The following is a 10,720-nucleotide window of genomic DNA, read 5'->3' as shown; positions in this document are numbered from 1 at the left end:
CTCTTCCCCAGCTGAGTTCAGCCATGAGGCACTCTGGAAAATGAGCGCTCCGCCAGTGAGTGGTCAGAGAACTGAGTTTTAACTGTGGCTCTGTCATTACTGTTTCTGTTCTTCACTCTCTACCCAGTAACATGATATAGCCACGCATTTTGTCATGAAACTTTGAAATGCCCTCCAATCCTTGGTTCTGGGCTTTGGCCCGTGGGACGTTAATCAACACCTCGGACAGGACTGAAATGTGCTTACTCGGCTGGGCTCTCTTGCTCTCTGCCTCTGCACTGACATGAGAAGAACATACCTGGGGCTACTGGCCCACTGGGTTCAGGAGGCTGATGGGAGACACACGGAGCAGATATGCGAGCTGGTTCAAGCTGAGGTCAGCACGGCTGCCCAGCCAAGCCCAGCCTAGATGAGCCAATCCGCAGGCTCAAATGCAAAAGTGCTTCTCCCAGCGGCCCACTGAGCTTTTGCTGTTGTTTGCCATGCAGCATCGCTGTGGCCATAGTTGACTGGAGCATCACTAAGGACTGTGTGGCCTTGGGCAATCCCTTTCCAGGCCTGTCCTCCACTCTTCACCTATAAAGTGAGGGGAAGGATTCACGGATCCACACAGCCCCTTCTAATGGTAACCGGGCACCAAGACACCTGGGATGAAAAGAGCTCCAGACTCCAGGTGCTCAGATTTTTTCCAGGCCTCAAGAAGGAGCTGAGGAAAACACTTCAGCTGGCCCTGTGGACTAGCAGAGGAGTCTTAATCCCCAAGGACAGTGCCATAAATGTCTGGCGAGTGTCCTCAGTTATGCAAAATGTCAGTGACAGAAGAAGGGTCTGACAAACCTGGGCCCCAGTATGTCTTTGTGGCCAGCTCCCAAACCACACTTGTTTCTCCATAGGTTTAAACTTAGACAAAATAAGCAAATCAGAAGACAGAATTGGAGAAAATGGAAATCTTTATTTTTAAACACTAGTACATTTCCAGGCTGTTTTAAAAAGGAAAAATCATATTAGTTCAAAATTATGCATCAAAGCATATTTATTTAAACTCTAATTTTATAAACACATAATGAAAGAAACATATTTATAAATATCTACTTAGAATACGTATTATGAAAAAAAAGTGTTTAAAAATAACAGTCCCAGATCTCCCTCTTTAAATATATAAAATTCCCATACAATTCATAAGAATTCTTTCTCAAGAGCCAAAAATTTCACAAAGGCCAACAACTCAGTTCTCATCAGACACAATCAAAAGTAATAGGGATATAAAAAAATGTAAAAGTTCTGTACAAGGGAAATACAGGTAGCACACGGGTAAGTCTCGTTACCATACATGCCATTTGTATTTTAAAAATGTCTTATAAAACTGCCATTTAAGACAAATAAGTGAGAGTCCTTCCCTGACTGTGAACAACGTATAAATTATCACCCTCCCACCCAGGTGTCGAGCCCCCACCTGCTGGGGTGGGGAGGGCGTCTCCACGTGTTTCCCGACCGGGGTCTCGGCCGCCCGCGGGGACCCACCTCCTCTCTGGCAGTGGCTTTTTTAATGGGTGGTTCAGTATTATTTCCTTGCACTTAGAAAAATTCTTTGGGATCACAGCAGACAACTGCTCACAAGTGAAAGCAAGAACAGGAGATGACTTCAGATTGCTGTCTCCAATTCACAATACGTGTATTTTGTGTTTTGGTGACCAAACTCTGGGAAGCCAAATCTTCCACTGTCAGAGACACACCCTGTCACCTACCCCAGCGAAACACATGGCACAGCCCCCAGGCTGTCCCTTCATCTTTCCTCTTCAGGCCCAAGCTGCTCCGTTGCCTGCAGCAGCATAGGTAGACTATTGTCTCTTCTGACACTTCTTCTGGAAAGAGCTCTTCAAAAAAGTGCGGTACACGGGGTCATCCACATATTCGTTCTTAAACCTGGAGCTCAGCACTCTTTGTCTCTTTTTCTCCCCTTGGATTATGTCTGCTCCATAAAAGGTGTCTTCAAATCGCATATCAGAGGCTGTGGACTAAAAACAGCTAGGGTTACACTGCGGAAGGGCATGTATCTGACCGTGACAAGAACAAAGACCTGATTCAGCCAACTGAATGTGCGGGGAGGGTGCCGCGGCCAGGGTGGAAGGGCCCCACCCAGGGGGCTTTGAAGCCTCCCCACCTCCTCCAGTCGCCTGCCTCCATTTAGCCCCACTCTTTTCAGGATCTCCAACCCCCAAGGACATTCACCAACGCAAGCCTTCTCATTCAAATCTCCCTCACTCTCCATCTCCCCTCTAGGTCCTGCCCAACCAGGTATTTGACAAATTTGTCAAGAGTCATCTCCAATTCACCCCATTCCTATTTACCTCTGGGCCTCTGCCCTCACCACTTCCCTCAAACTGTCCTCGTTCAAGTCCTAGATCCTATGACACTTTCCTATCCTAAATTTATTTGGCTATTCTGTCACCTGACTATTGCTGGAAGATTTCTTCTCTGTCACTTGGTAAGCCCTTCCTCCTGCCTCTCCTCCTCTGGCTGCCCATTGCTGATATCTCAGGGGTTCCCCTTTCTTAACTATCTGTTCAACTCTGATGCTCCTGGGGTTTTGCACTGGGCCTTCTCCTCTCCACATATGCTCCCTGGGCCTTCAAGCCCACACTCATGGCTTCAATTCCTGCATCTCCTCCAAGGATGCTCACTTCTCTCGCTCCAATTCAGACCTCCTCCTGTGCTCAGGCCTGTGTGTCCAGCTGCCCAGCAGGCATCTCATAGTGTTTATCCTACAGGCACTTCCAATCAATCTGTCCCAAATTGAACTCAAAGTCTTCCTTCTCCATTGCTGACCCTCTTACACTCCAAAAATGGCACCACCATCCCCACCCAGCCAGCTACACTGATCAGAAACCTAAAAGTCACTGTAACCTTCCCCTTGTCCCCACTCTGTTCAGGGCCCCTCCTCGAAACCCTCCATCCTTTCTTCTTTATCCCTCCTGACCCCATGGTGCAGGCCCTCATACTTCCCCTCCTAAACCACTGCAACAAATACTGTACCCTCACGCTATTGTCTACAGAACCACTAGAAGAAAGCTCTCTAAAAACTTTCTGATTATGTGATGCCCCTGCTTATAATTTTCCAATAGCCTTACTGCCTTCCAGATGCCATCCAAGATCCCGAGGCTGGCCCTACAAAACCTAGCATCATCCCCTACCATGCTCTGGTCAGACAGAATTATCTGCAGTTCCTGGCTCACACCTCTTTCGTCTGTGGATACACTGTTTCCTTCCCGTGGGAAACAGCCTACCTTCTCTGCCACAGGCAAACCTGGGGGCCCTTCTTTTCGGATTCTATAATACTCTCACGTGTCATCGCAGTAGAATGAGGGCAGGGCAGCTAAGTTTCTCCCCATCAGGGACTCCTTGAACCCCTTGAGGGTGAGGACATTAGGGACTGTATACAAAATTTTATATGTGTTCTCAATGCCAAGCAACATGCCCAGCACTGAGTCACTGTTCAGTGTTAGCGTGTGAAGAAAAGTGGGCCCTTTCTGACAGGCTCAGGGAAAGTCTACATTAAAGCACTATTTCTGCTTCCTAATTCCTTACTATTTCGCCTCCTAAAATGCATTCTCAACTGGTTTTCACTGAGGTGGATCACTTTAAATGACACCAACACACAGTGCATCTCACTATGTCACGGAGGCCACCTCCCCTGCTTGGTGATAAAGGCAGAGTCCAGCTTTTAGGGCTTGAAAACACATGGTCAATTGTGTTCACAGTAGTTACAAAGAAGCTTGAAAACTAAAAAGTGGAGCCAAGTGCACAGTTGGGCATGTTCGCTCCCTTCATGAGACGGCTTTCCAAGCTAACAGGCTCCCTTCATGGATTCCCCCAGATACTGCGTCGTTCCACTTGGGAAGAAAACTAAGAGATTGTGGGTTGGTTGGGCACCCTCTGCCATTAGGGGAAAACGTTTTTGTTTCACTCATTCTTGGCAAAGTACTTCCTCTGAGTAATCTTTCCCTTTTATAAGTGCTAAAGTTATCAAAGGAGAAAATAAAACATCTATGAATGTGTCGCCACTGTGCGAGAACAGCAAAAGTCAGCCTCTCAAATACAATAATAAAACCGATTTACCAGTAGCTCTAGTTAATTATGCACTGTTGCTATGGTTATTCTGTGAGACAATAAAAGGTAATGGGGCCGTTTCTGAAGTTAGTGGGAAAGAACCCAGCACAATCACCGGGGTGGACTGCTGACTCTTTTGAAAAATTTCTTCCCAAGTCAGCGGGTGCCTGGGTGAGCAGAATTCATTAAAACACGTAGGCCTCCCAGCGAGGGCTGCTAACTCACCCCTCCTTGAAAAAACCAAAGAGATTTCTCTAATCATAAAATATCTTCCATCAATGAGTTTTCCAATTAGATTTGTTTCACCAACTGGAAAAGAAATAGCAGTCACAGACAGACTAGCCAAGGGCCAGAGGGTTATATACCAACCTGAAGGAAAGGCTGGTCTGCTACAGCAGGAGCACATAAGTCTTTGGTTCAATAAAAACAGAGGTGGCAAACTGGATTTAGTGACTGCGAGCTTTTGTTCCTGGAGATATTTTCTACTAGGCTCAACTGCTGGACATAACAAGTTACATTCAGAGCATATCCGCGATTTATATATTTTTCACTGCCTTTTTTTAATTAAACAATCTTCTCTGAGAATTAAAAAAAAAAAGGTGAATGTTGGAGTGACTGTTCAGGGAAATGGACATTAGAAAATTCAGGAGCTGTGTTCAAATAAAGGTACACAGGAAGGTATCCTGTTATTGGAGCCAAATCTATTGTGGAACAAAGAGATTGTGATCAGAGCAGAAAGCAAAAAGCTTTCTTTTAATGAGATTAAGAAACAGTACTTGAAATCTGCAAGACCCAGCTGGTAAAATGCTTAATCATACATGGATTAGATAAGCGAAGACCTGAGAGACCTGCAGAGGGCTACCTACTCCATCCTCGTCCTCCAAACCTCTAGGTGATTAAAAAAAGGCAAGAAAGGAAAGGGAGAGGAGGGGAAGAGGGAGAATCCATGGAAGGTAGCAGCACAGAACAAAAGGCAGCCGTCTCTAGCAGCTTGAAAGGGAAAGTTGTTCTCAAGAGGTTAAGACCTAGAACACTGACAAATTATCCAGGTTTTTTAGGTCTTTATTAAGGTTTAGCTGATGTCTATACAACAGGAACATCCGATTTTCTCTTTCCCTGCAGTTTATGATGGTAGTTAATCTATGGTCAGTGTGGGTCCCCTATGTGCACGTTTCCTCACTCAGTGGGTAGCAGTACTGTTACCATCACTCTTCTCTTGACTATTTCACTTTGAAGGACCTTCCTCTAAAGGTTGCAGCAGAGAAGGAAGAGTCAGTTCACACCTAATGCAGGGACCCTGTTCTCAGGATCCCACATGAGAGCAAAGGAGCTAAACATACAACTGAACATTTAAGGAAAGCCGTTGTTTTTCAAATTAATCTATGGTAACTCTATCACTGCAGAAAAGCATACCATAGGCATGCAGTGAGAACTAAGGGTGTCATTTATTCAGAAAAAAAGTTTCATTTTAGTCAGAGAAACCCCATTCATTCAAATTTCCCTGTTCAGGATTTATCATTTCACAGAGGCAGTAGATGCAATTCTAAATGAGTAAAACTGCCTTCATTTCAGGGGCCACTAAATATTTTATGATACAATAATGAAAACTAAGTTATTGTGAATTATATTTTTTAACAACTTCAGTTTTGATTATTTGTCCATGTTTATTTGTCTTTTAATGGTATGTACAGGGCTTCAAACTAATAACATTTTCTTTTTTTAAAAAAAAATGGTTTAGTATTCCCAAAACTAGTAGTTGGGCTTTGTTTTTCCTTGTGCTATAAAAGTGACAGCTTAGTTTAATTATGAACTGACACAAACATTAGTGAGCTTCTGAGAGAGAAGTTAATCAGTGTGTGACAAGGCTACCGGAAACTGGATGCTCACTATGCCGAGCCCCCTTTAATCTCCTACTCAATACTTGCTTTACTACTAAGAAGACTGTAAATGCCTTGATGGCATCTTTGTATGTTCCCAGTGACCTGCATAGAGCACATATTCAACAACTACTTTTGTATGCCAATAAATGTTAACACAAAACATCATTTGACCTCATTAGAAAGAAAAATAAGGAACCTGGACCAGATTCCCTGTTTTGGGCCAATTTTTTTTTTTTTAAAGATTTTATTTTTCCTTTTTCTCCCCAAAGTCCCCCAGTACATAGTTGTGTATTTTTAGTTGTGGGTCCTTCTAGTTGTGGCATGTGGGATGCCGCCTCAGCATGGCTCGATGAGTGATGCCATGTCTGCACCTAGGACTTGAACCAGCGAAACCCTGGGCCACTGAAGCAGAGCGCATGAACTTAACCACTTGGCCACGGGGCCGGCCCCTGGCCAAATTTGAGGTTTGCATTCAATAGGTCTTGATAAGAAAAGACTTGCATTGGCTTTCTTCAAAATCAATCCCAAGGCCTACATACGTTTCCTGCCCGGCTTCAGAAGGAAGCAGAGGGAGAGAAAGAGGGATTCACACGGCAGATCCAAGCGGTATCTGCCAGCACTTACAAAACGAGCTTTCACTCTCTTGGGTAACTCTTCATCTAAAGTGTAGATGTCCTCTCTCTTCATTGCTATCTGGGATCCATCTTCAAATTCAACCTAATGAAAAATAAGATGTTATGACATATATTAAAGAACAAACAAGCATTCACCATTTTTTTCAGGGTTCCAATTAACTACATAAAAAGGAAAAAAAAGACTCATGCAGAACAAACGAAAGAACCAGCCAAAAACCAAGGAGGGAAGAAAAGCTCTTTCCCTTACCAAACTAAGAACAAAACATGTTTTCAAACCGGCCAAAATTCTTGAAAATGTCTTGGAACATGTGATATGAGAACTTTATCTCCCCAAAGCAAAAACAAAGAAAAGTAGCTGCTGCTCAGATGATTTCTCAGAACATGAGCTGTGGCCAGTTGAGCATTAAGATGGGCTGGGCCTGTCAGTACCATTTGTTTCAACCTAAGGGGTAGGGCTGTTTATTTTTAAGAAAGAAATAATGATATATTTATTCTTGTATAACAATCCTCCCAGATAAAATAATTTCTTAAGTTCTTACAGAGCTTCACTTTTAAAACACGCCTTTGTCAAATTCAACCCAACGGCCAGGAAAATTCCAGGTTCTCAACCTCATACCATGTAACCCACATCAGTGTGTGAAAATTATCATCTAAAATGAAAATGTTTAAAACATTTTTTTCAGGCTAATCAGATGGCAGCAAATAATTTCAAAACCAGTTTTTTCAACATTTTAGGAGATTTTGGCAGAGAAAAGGTAAGTGACACTGGCTAACAGACACCTAGAGCATCAGGGAAAATTCATCAAACGCCCTCTTCAAAGTGATTCAGAGTGATTGTTCTTGGTTTAGGTTTAATCCCACGTGAACTCTTCTAGGAGAAAACAACAAAAGGGATGCAGTCAGGGTAGAATACCTAATATGTTCTAACTCTGAACTACCTTGATATTTTTGAAGTCCCTCACTTGACTGTTTGTCTGAATTCTTTACTTATAAGAAATAAAAATGCTTGAACCTCTACTTAAAAGGTAAGTTAAACCATGCAGCTGTACTATGTTAATGAAAAAAATGAGCCGAAGTTTAAAAAAACATAAAACTAAAGATAAAATATATAGTAAAACTTCTTATCATCCATGCACTGCTCATCTGTGACTAAGCTGAAACAAGAGGGCAGAATGAGGTCTCCTTATTCCTTCCCAGAGGCTGAGATGGGAAGGCTTTTCTTCCTGGCCTTGTTTTAGCAGAATGGTTTCTTTAATATTTAATTAGGCCAAGGTGTCATCTCATTTATATAATTTGATACATAGCTAGAACTACCCTTGCCTACCTTTCTTCTGTTTTAGATCATTTGAAAATTCTAAGAGACAAAGGCAATTATAAAACTAAAAGGGAGTATGGCAGGGTGACCAGCTTGCCTGGTGTGCCTGGACTGAAGGGTCTGCCAGGACACGGGACCTTCAGTGCTAACATCAAGGACAGTCCCTCGCAAGCTGGGCTGGTGGTTCACCGGAGTTGGGGCAGGGCTGAGAGTAAATTCTGGCCCTTCCCTTCACCAGTTGGGTGCTCTTGAACAAATTATTAAATTCTCTGAGGCTTTTTGCCCTCATTTGTAAAATAGGAGTCAAAAGCAACTATCTCGCAGGGCTACTGCGAGGGTCAAAAAATGCACACACTTAGGATATTGAGCACCGTGCAGCAGGGGTTCTAGTTCTATCTATTTTTATAAACGTCTTTGCTTATCCAATGGTGAGGCTGAATAATTAGACACAAAACACAAAATGATCTCAAAAGGCCACTGGTTTAATGAGGAATTTTAAACTACTTGTACTTGAAAGATAATTTGAATATTAGTCTTAACTTTTTCATTGAGTCTATAAATATGCTCATGATAGGCCATGATAATTCAACTGAAGTTAACACACTGATTACTAATTAGCCTGAATTTCAACACGTCCTCATTATGATACTTTTCATGCAGCTAACAGCTTTGCTATGTACAACGCTTCATTTTTGCATTTATTGTTTAATTAAATGTAATTATTTTCTTTTGAATGATGTAGTAATGTTTCTTTTTGAATCCAATATTATCAGCTTGTCTTGTGATTTTTGCCTAATTTCAGATATTCTCATTCAAAGAAGCTCCAGCACCTACCCTGTTACAAATGACCTAAATCTGCAACATAATACTGTCACCAATACAAAGGGGAAAATGGTCTTCATACACATACTCGCACGCACATATATATAAACGTCCTCCCCTCCCTACTCCCCTTGGAGTTTTTCTAGAATTTAAAAAATGTTCTCCCTTAAGTTTTCCAAACTTCTTTGAACACTTTTAATTACATCGTGCTCCAGTTCCTGATGCAGTGTCTTATAATGTGCTCTTCCACTTAAGCACTTGTCCCTTATCAGTCTTGAACAATTTCTCTGCTGAAACTAGCAGTCTTATCATCCTCAAGCCGTTTTTAACTTAACAGGCCTGAACCTTCCTGCTTTTTCTCCTTTCACTTCAATCTTCCTGATTTTACTCTACTGCTTAGCTTGAGAATGTTGCTTTCTGCCATCATGTTACTGAAAGTACCACAATGTATTGGGGTTCTAACAAATTTGTTCCTTTTTAAAGTCTTTCTGAAGGAATATAAATGCACATGTGCCATCCATGTTGCTTTCCTTGTTAGAGCTTAAGTCACTTCTGATAAGGATAAAATAATTTCATTGTTTAATTATATATGCACTCTTTAATAATATGTAGAGTTCCCTAGAGAACAGAATCTCCAACCAATAGCTGTACTTTTCATTAAATAAGCACTCCTTTAAGCTTGGGTAGATAAATGGCCACATCTGTGCCAACGCACCACTGGTTTAGGTTTGCTGAGATGCCAAATGGGGGTTATGTCTCTCAGGCGAAAGCCACCAATTCAGGGGCAGCTGGTTGACGAACAGCCATCAGCATCTTGGCTTACAGTCAGATAAACCAGCCATTTAGTTTCTCCCCAGATAATGGAAACACAAGAAAGCAGCCTACCACCCACTTGCTTATCTTTTTGGCCTAAGTATATTCTTTACAATTAAGCCACTCATCAAATGTTATTAAAGTTTCGCAGTATTGAACTTGGTAATAAAACTCCAATATCTGCGTCATTAGACATTGAATCTTTGCCTCCTTCATAAAATAAGAGGTGCCCCAAATTCATGTGGCTCATTGATCAGCAGCACACTGGATATATTACCTGCCCTCTGGCTTCTCCAGTCCATCTCAGCAAGCATCACACACAGGGCAGCACTCACCTGGTACATGTGGGCCACGTTTGAGCCCAGATATTTTGCCCCGTAGAGTTTGCCATCAGGCCACTTGACTTGGACAACTTCTCCCTCAGCAGGAGGGCCCAGCTTCACACAGTCTCGGCTCTGCACAATAAACAGAGACAGGCTTCTCAAGGCAAGTGTCTAAGTGACTGCATTCAGAACTTAGCAAATGATGAACTCCTGGCAATTAAAAGGAGTTATTACCTCTGTGTTTTACGGATTATGATCTTGCATGGGTGTTCAGGGGAAGACATATGAGCCAAAGGAGCACTTAAAGATTCAGCCTACATCATAAAGTTGCACAGGAACCACCATCATCCAAGCAGGACAAAACAGCAGCATTTACATTTGCTACTTGACAGAGAGTCGTTCAGAGGGTAACTAAAATATGCATAGAAACTGCTTTAAGTGAGGAAGAGACCAGCTAATGATTTATAACACCTGACATCAATACAGCATTTTGCAGTTAACAAAATGCTTGAACATACGTCTCATTTGATCTTCATAATCACTCCATGAAGTAGGCAGACGTTATTAATTATTCCCATTTTACTGAGAAGGAAACTGAGCCCTAGAGAGGCTCCTTTAAGTTGTCAGGATCTCTGGAGGAGTGAAGCTGAATAGAAGAAGAACTGAGGACACCCAGGTGGGATTGGGGCCGGGGGAGAAACAGAGGGAGATGGGAGCTGGTAGGCCTTGACTAAGTGGCAAGGGCAAGAAAAGCAGGGAGCGTCTGCCGCATGGCGGGTGGAGCTGGGAGGGGTGTGTCCTGCTTGGCAGACCTCTTCTGAAGAC

At 42.7% G+C, this 10,720-nt stretch overlaps 1 protein-coding gene across 1 annotated transcript in view; it reads right to left on the bottom strand.

Moving 5' to 3' along the window:
* Nucleotides 1–970: 970 nt before the first annotated feature.
* The window catches only part of KDM4C (lysine demethylase 4C), a 387,672-nt gene continuing 377,922 nt past the window's right edge, over nucleotides 971–10,720 (bottom strand). The window contains exons 20-22 of the mRNA XM_046663818.1: nucleotides 9,908–10,027; nucleotides 6,612–6,704; nucleotides 971–2,015 (exon numbers count right to left, since the gene is read on the bottom strand). Coding sequence (XP_046519774.1) covers nucleotides 1,839–2,015; nucleotides 6,612–6,704; nucleotides 9,908–10,027 — 390 coding nt within the window. The 3' untranslated portion in view covers nucleotides 971–1,838. The remainder of the gene's footprint in view (nucleotides 2,016–6,611; nucleotides 6,705–9,907; nucleotides 10,028–10,720) is intronic.

The sequence above is a fragment of the Equus quagga genome, chromosome 6 (assembly GCF_021613505.1).
Source record: "Equus quagga isolate Etosha38 chromosome 6, UCLA_HA_Equagga_1.0, whole genome shotgun sequence".
Classification (NCBI taxonomy): domain Eukaryota; kingdom Metazoa; phylum Chordata; class Mammalia; order Perissodactyla; family Equidae; genus Equus; species Equus quagga.
Note: the sequence above shows the minus strand (reverse complement) of the source record. Positions and strands in the feature narration are given on the sequence as shown.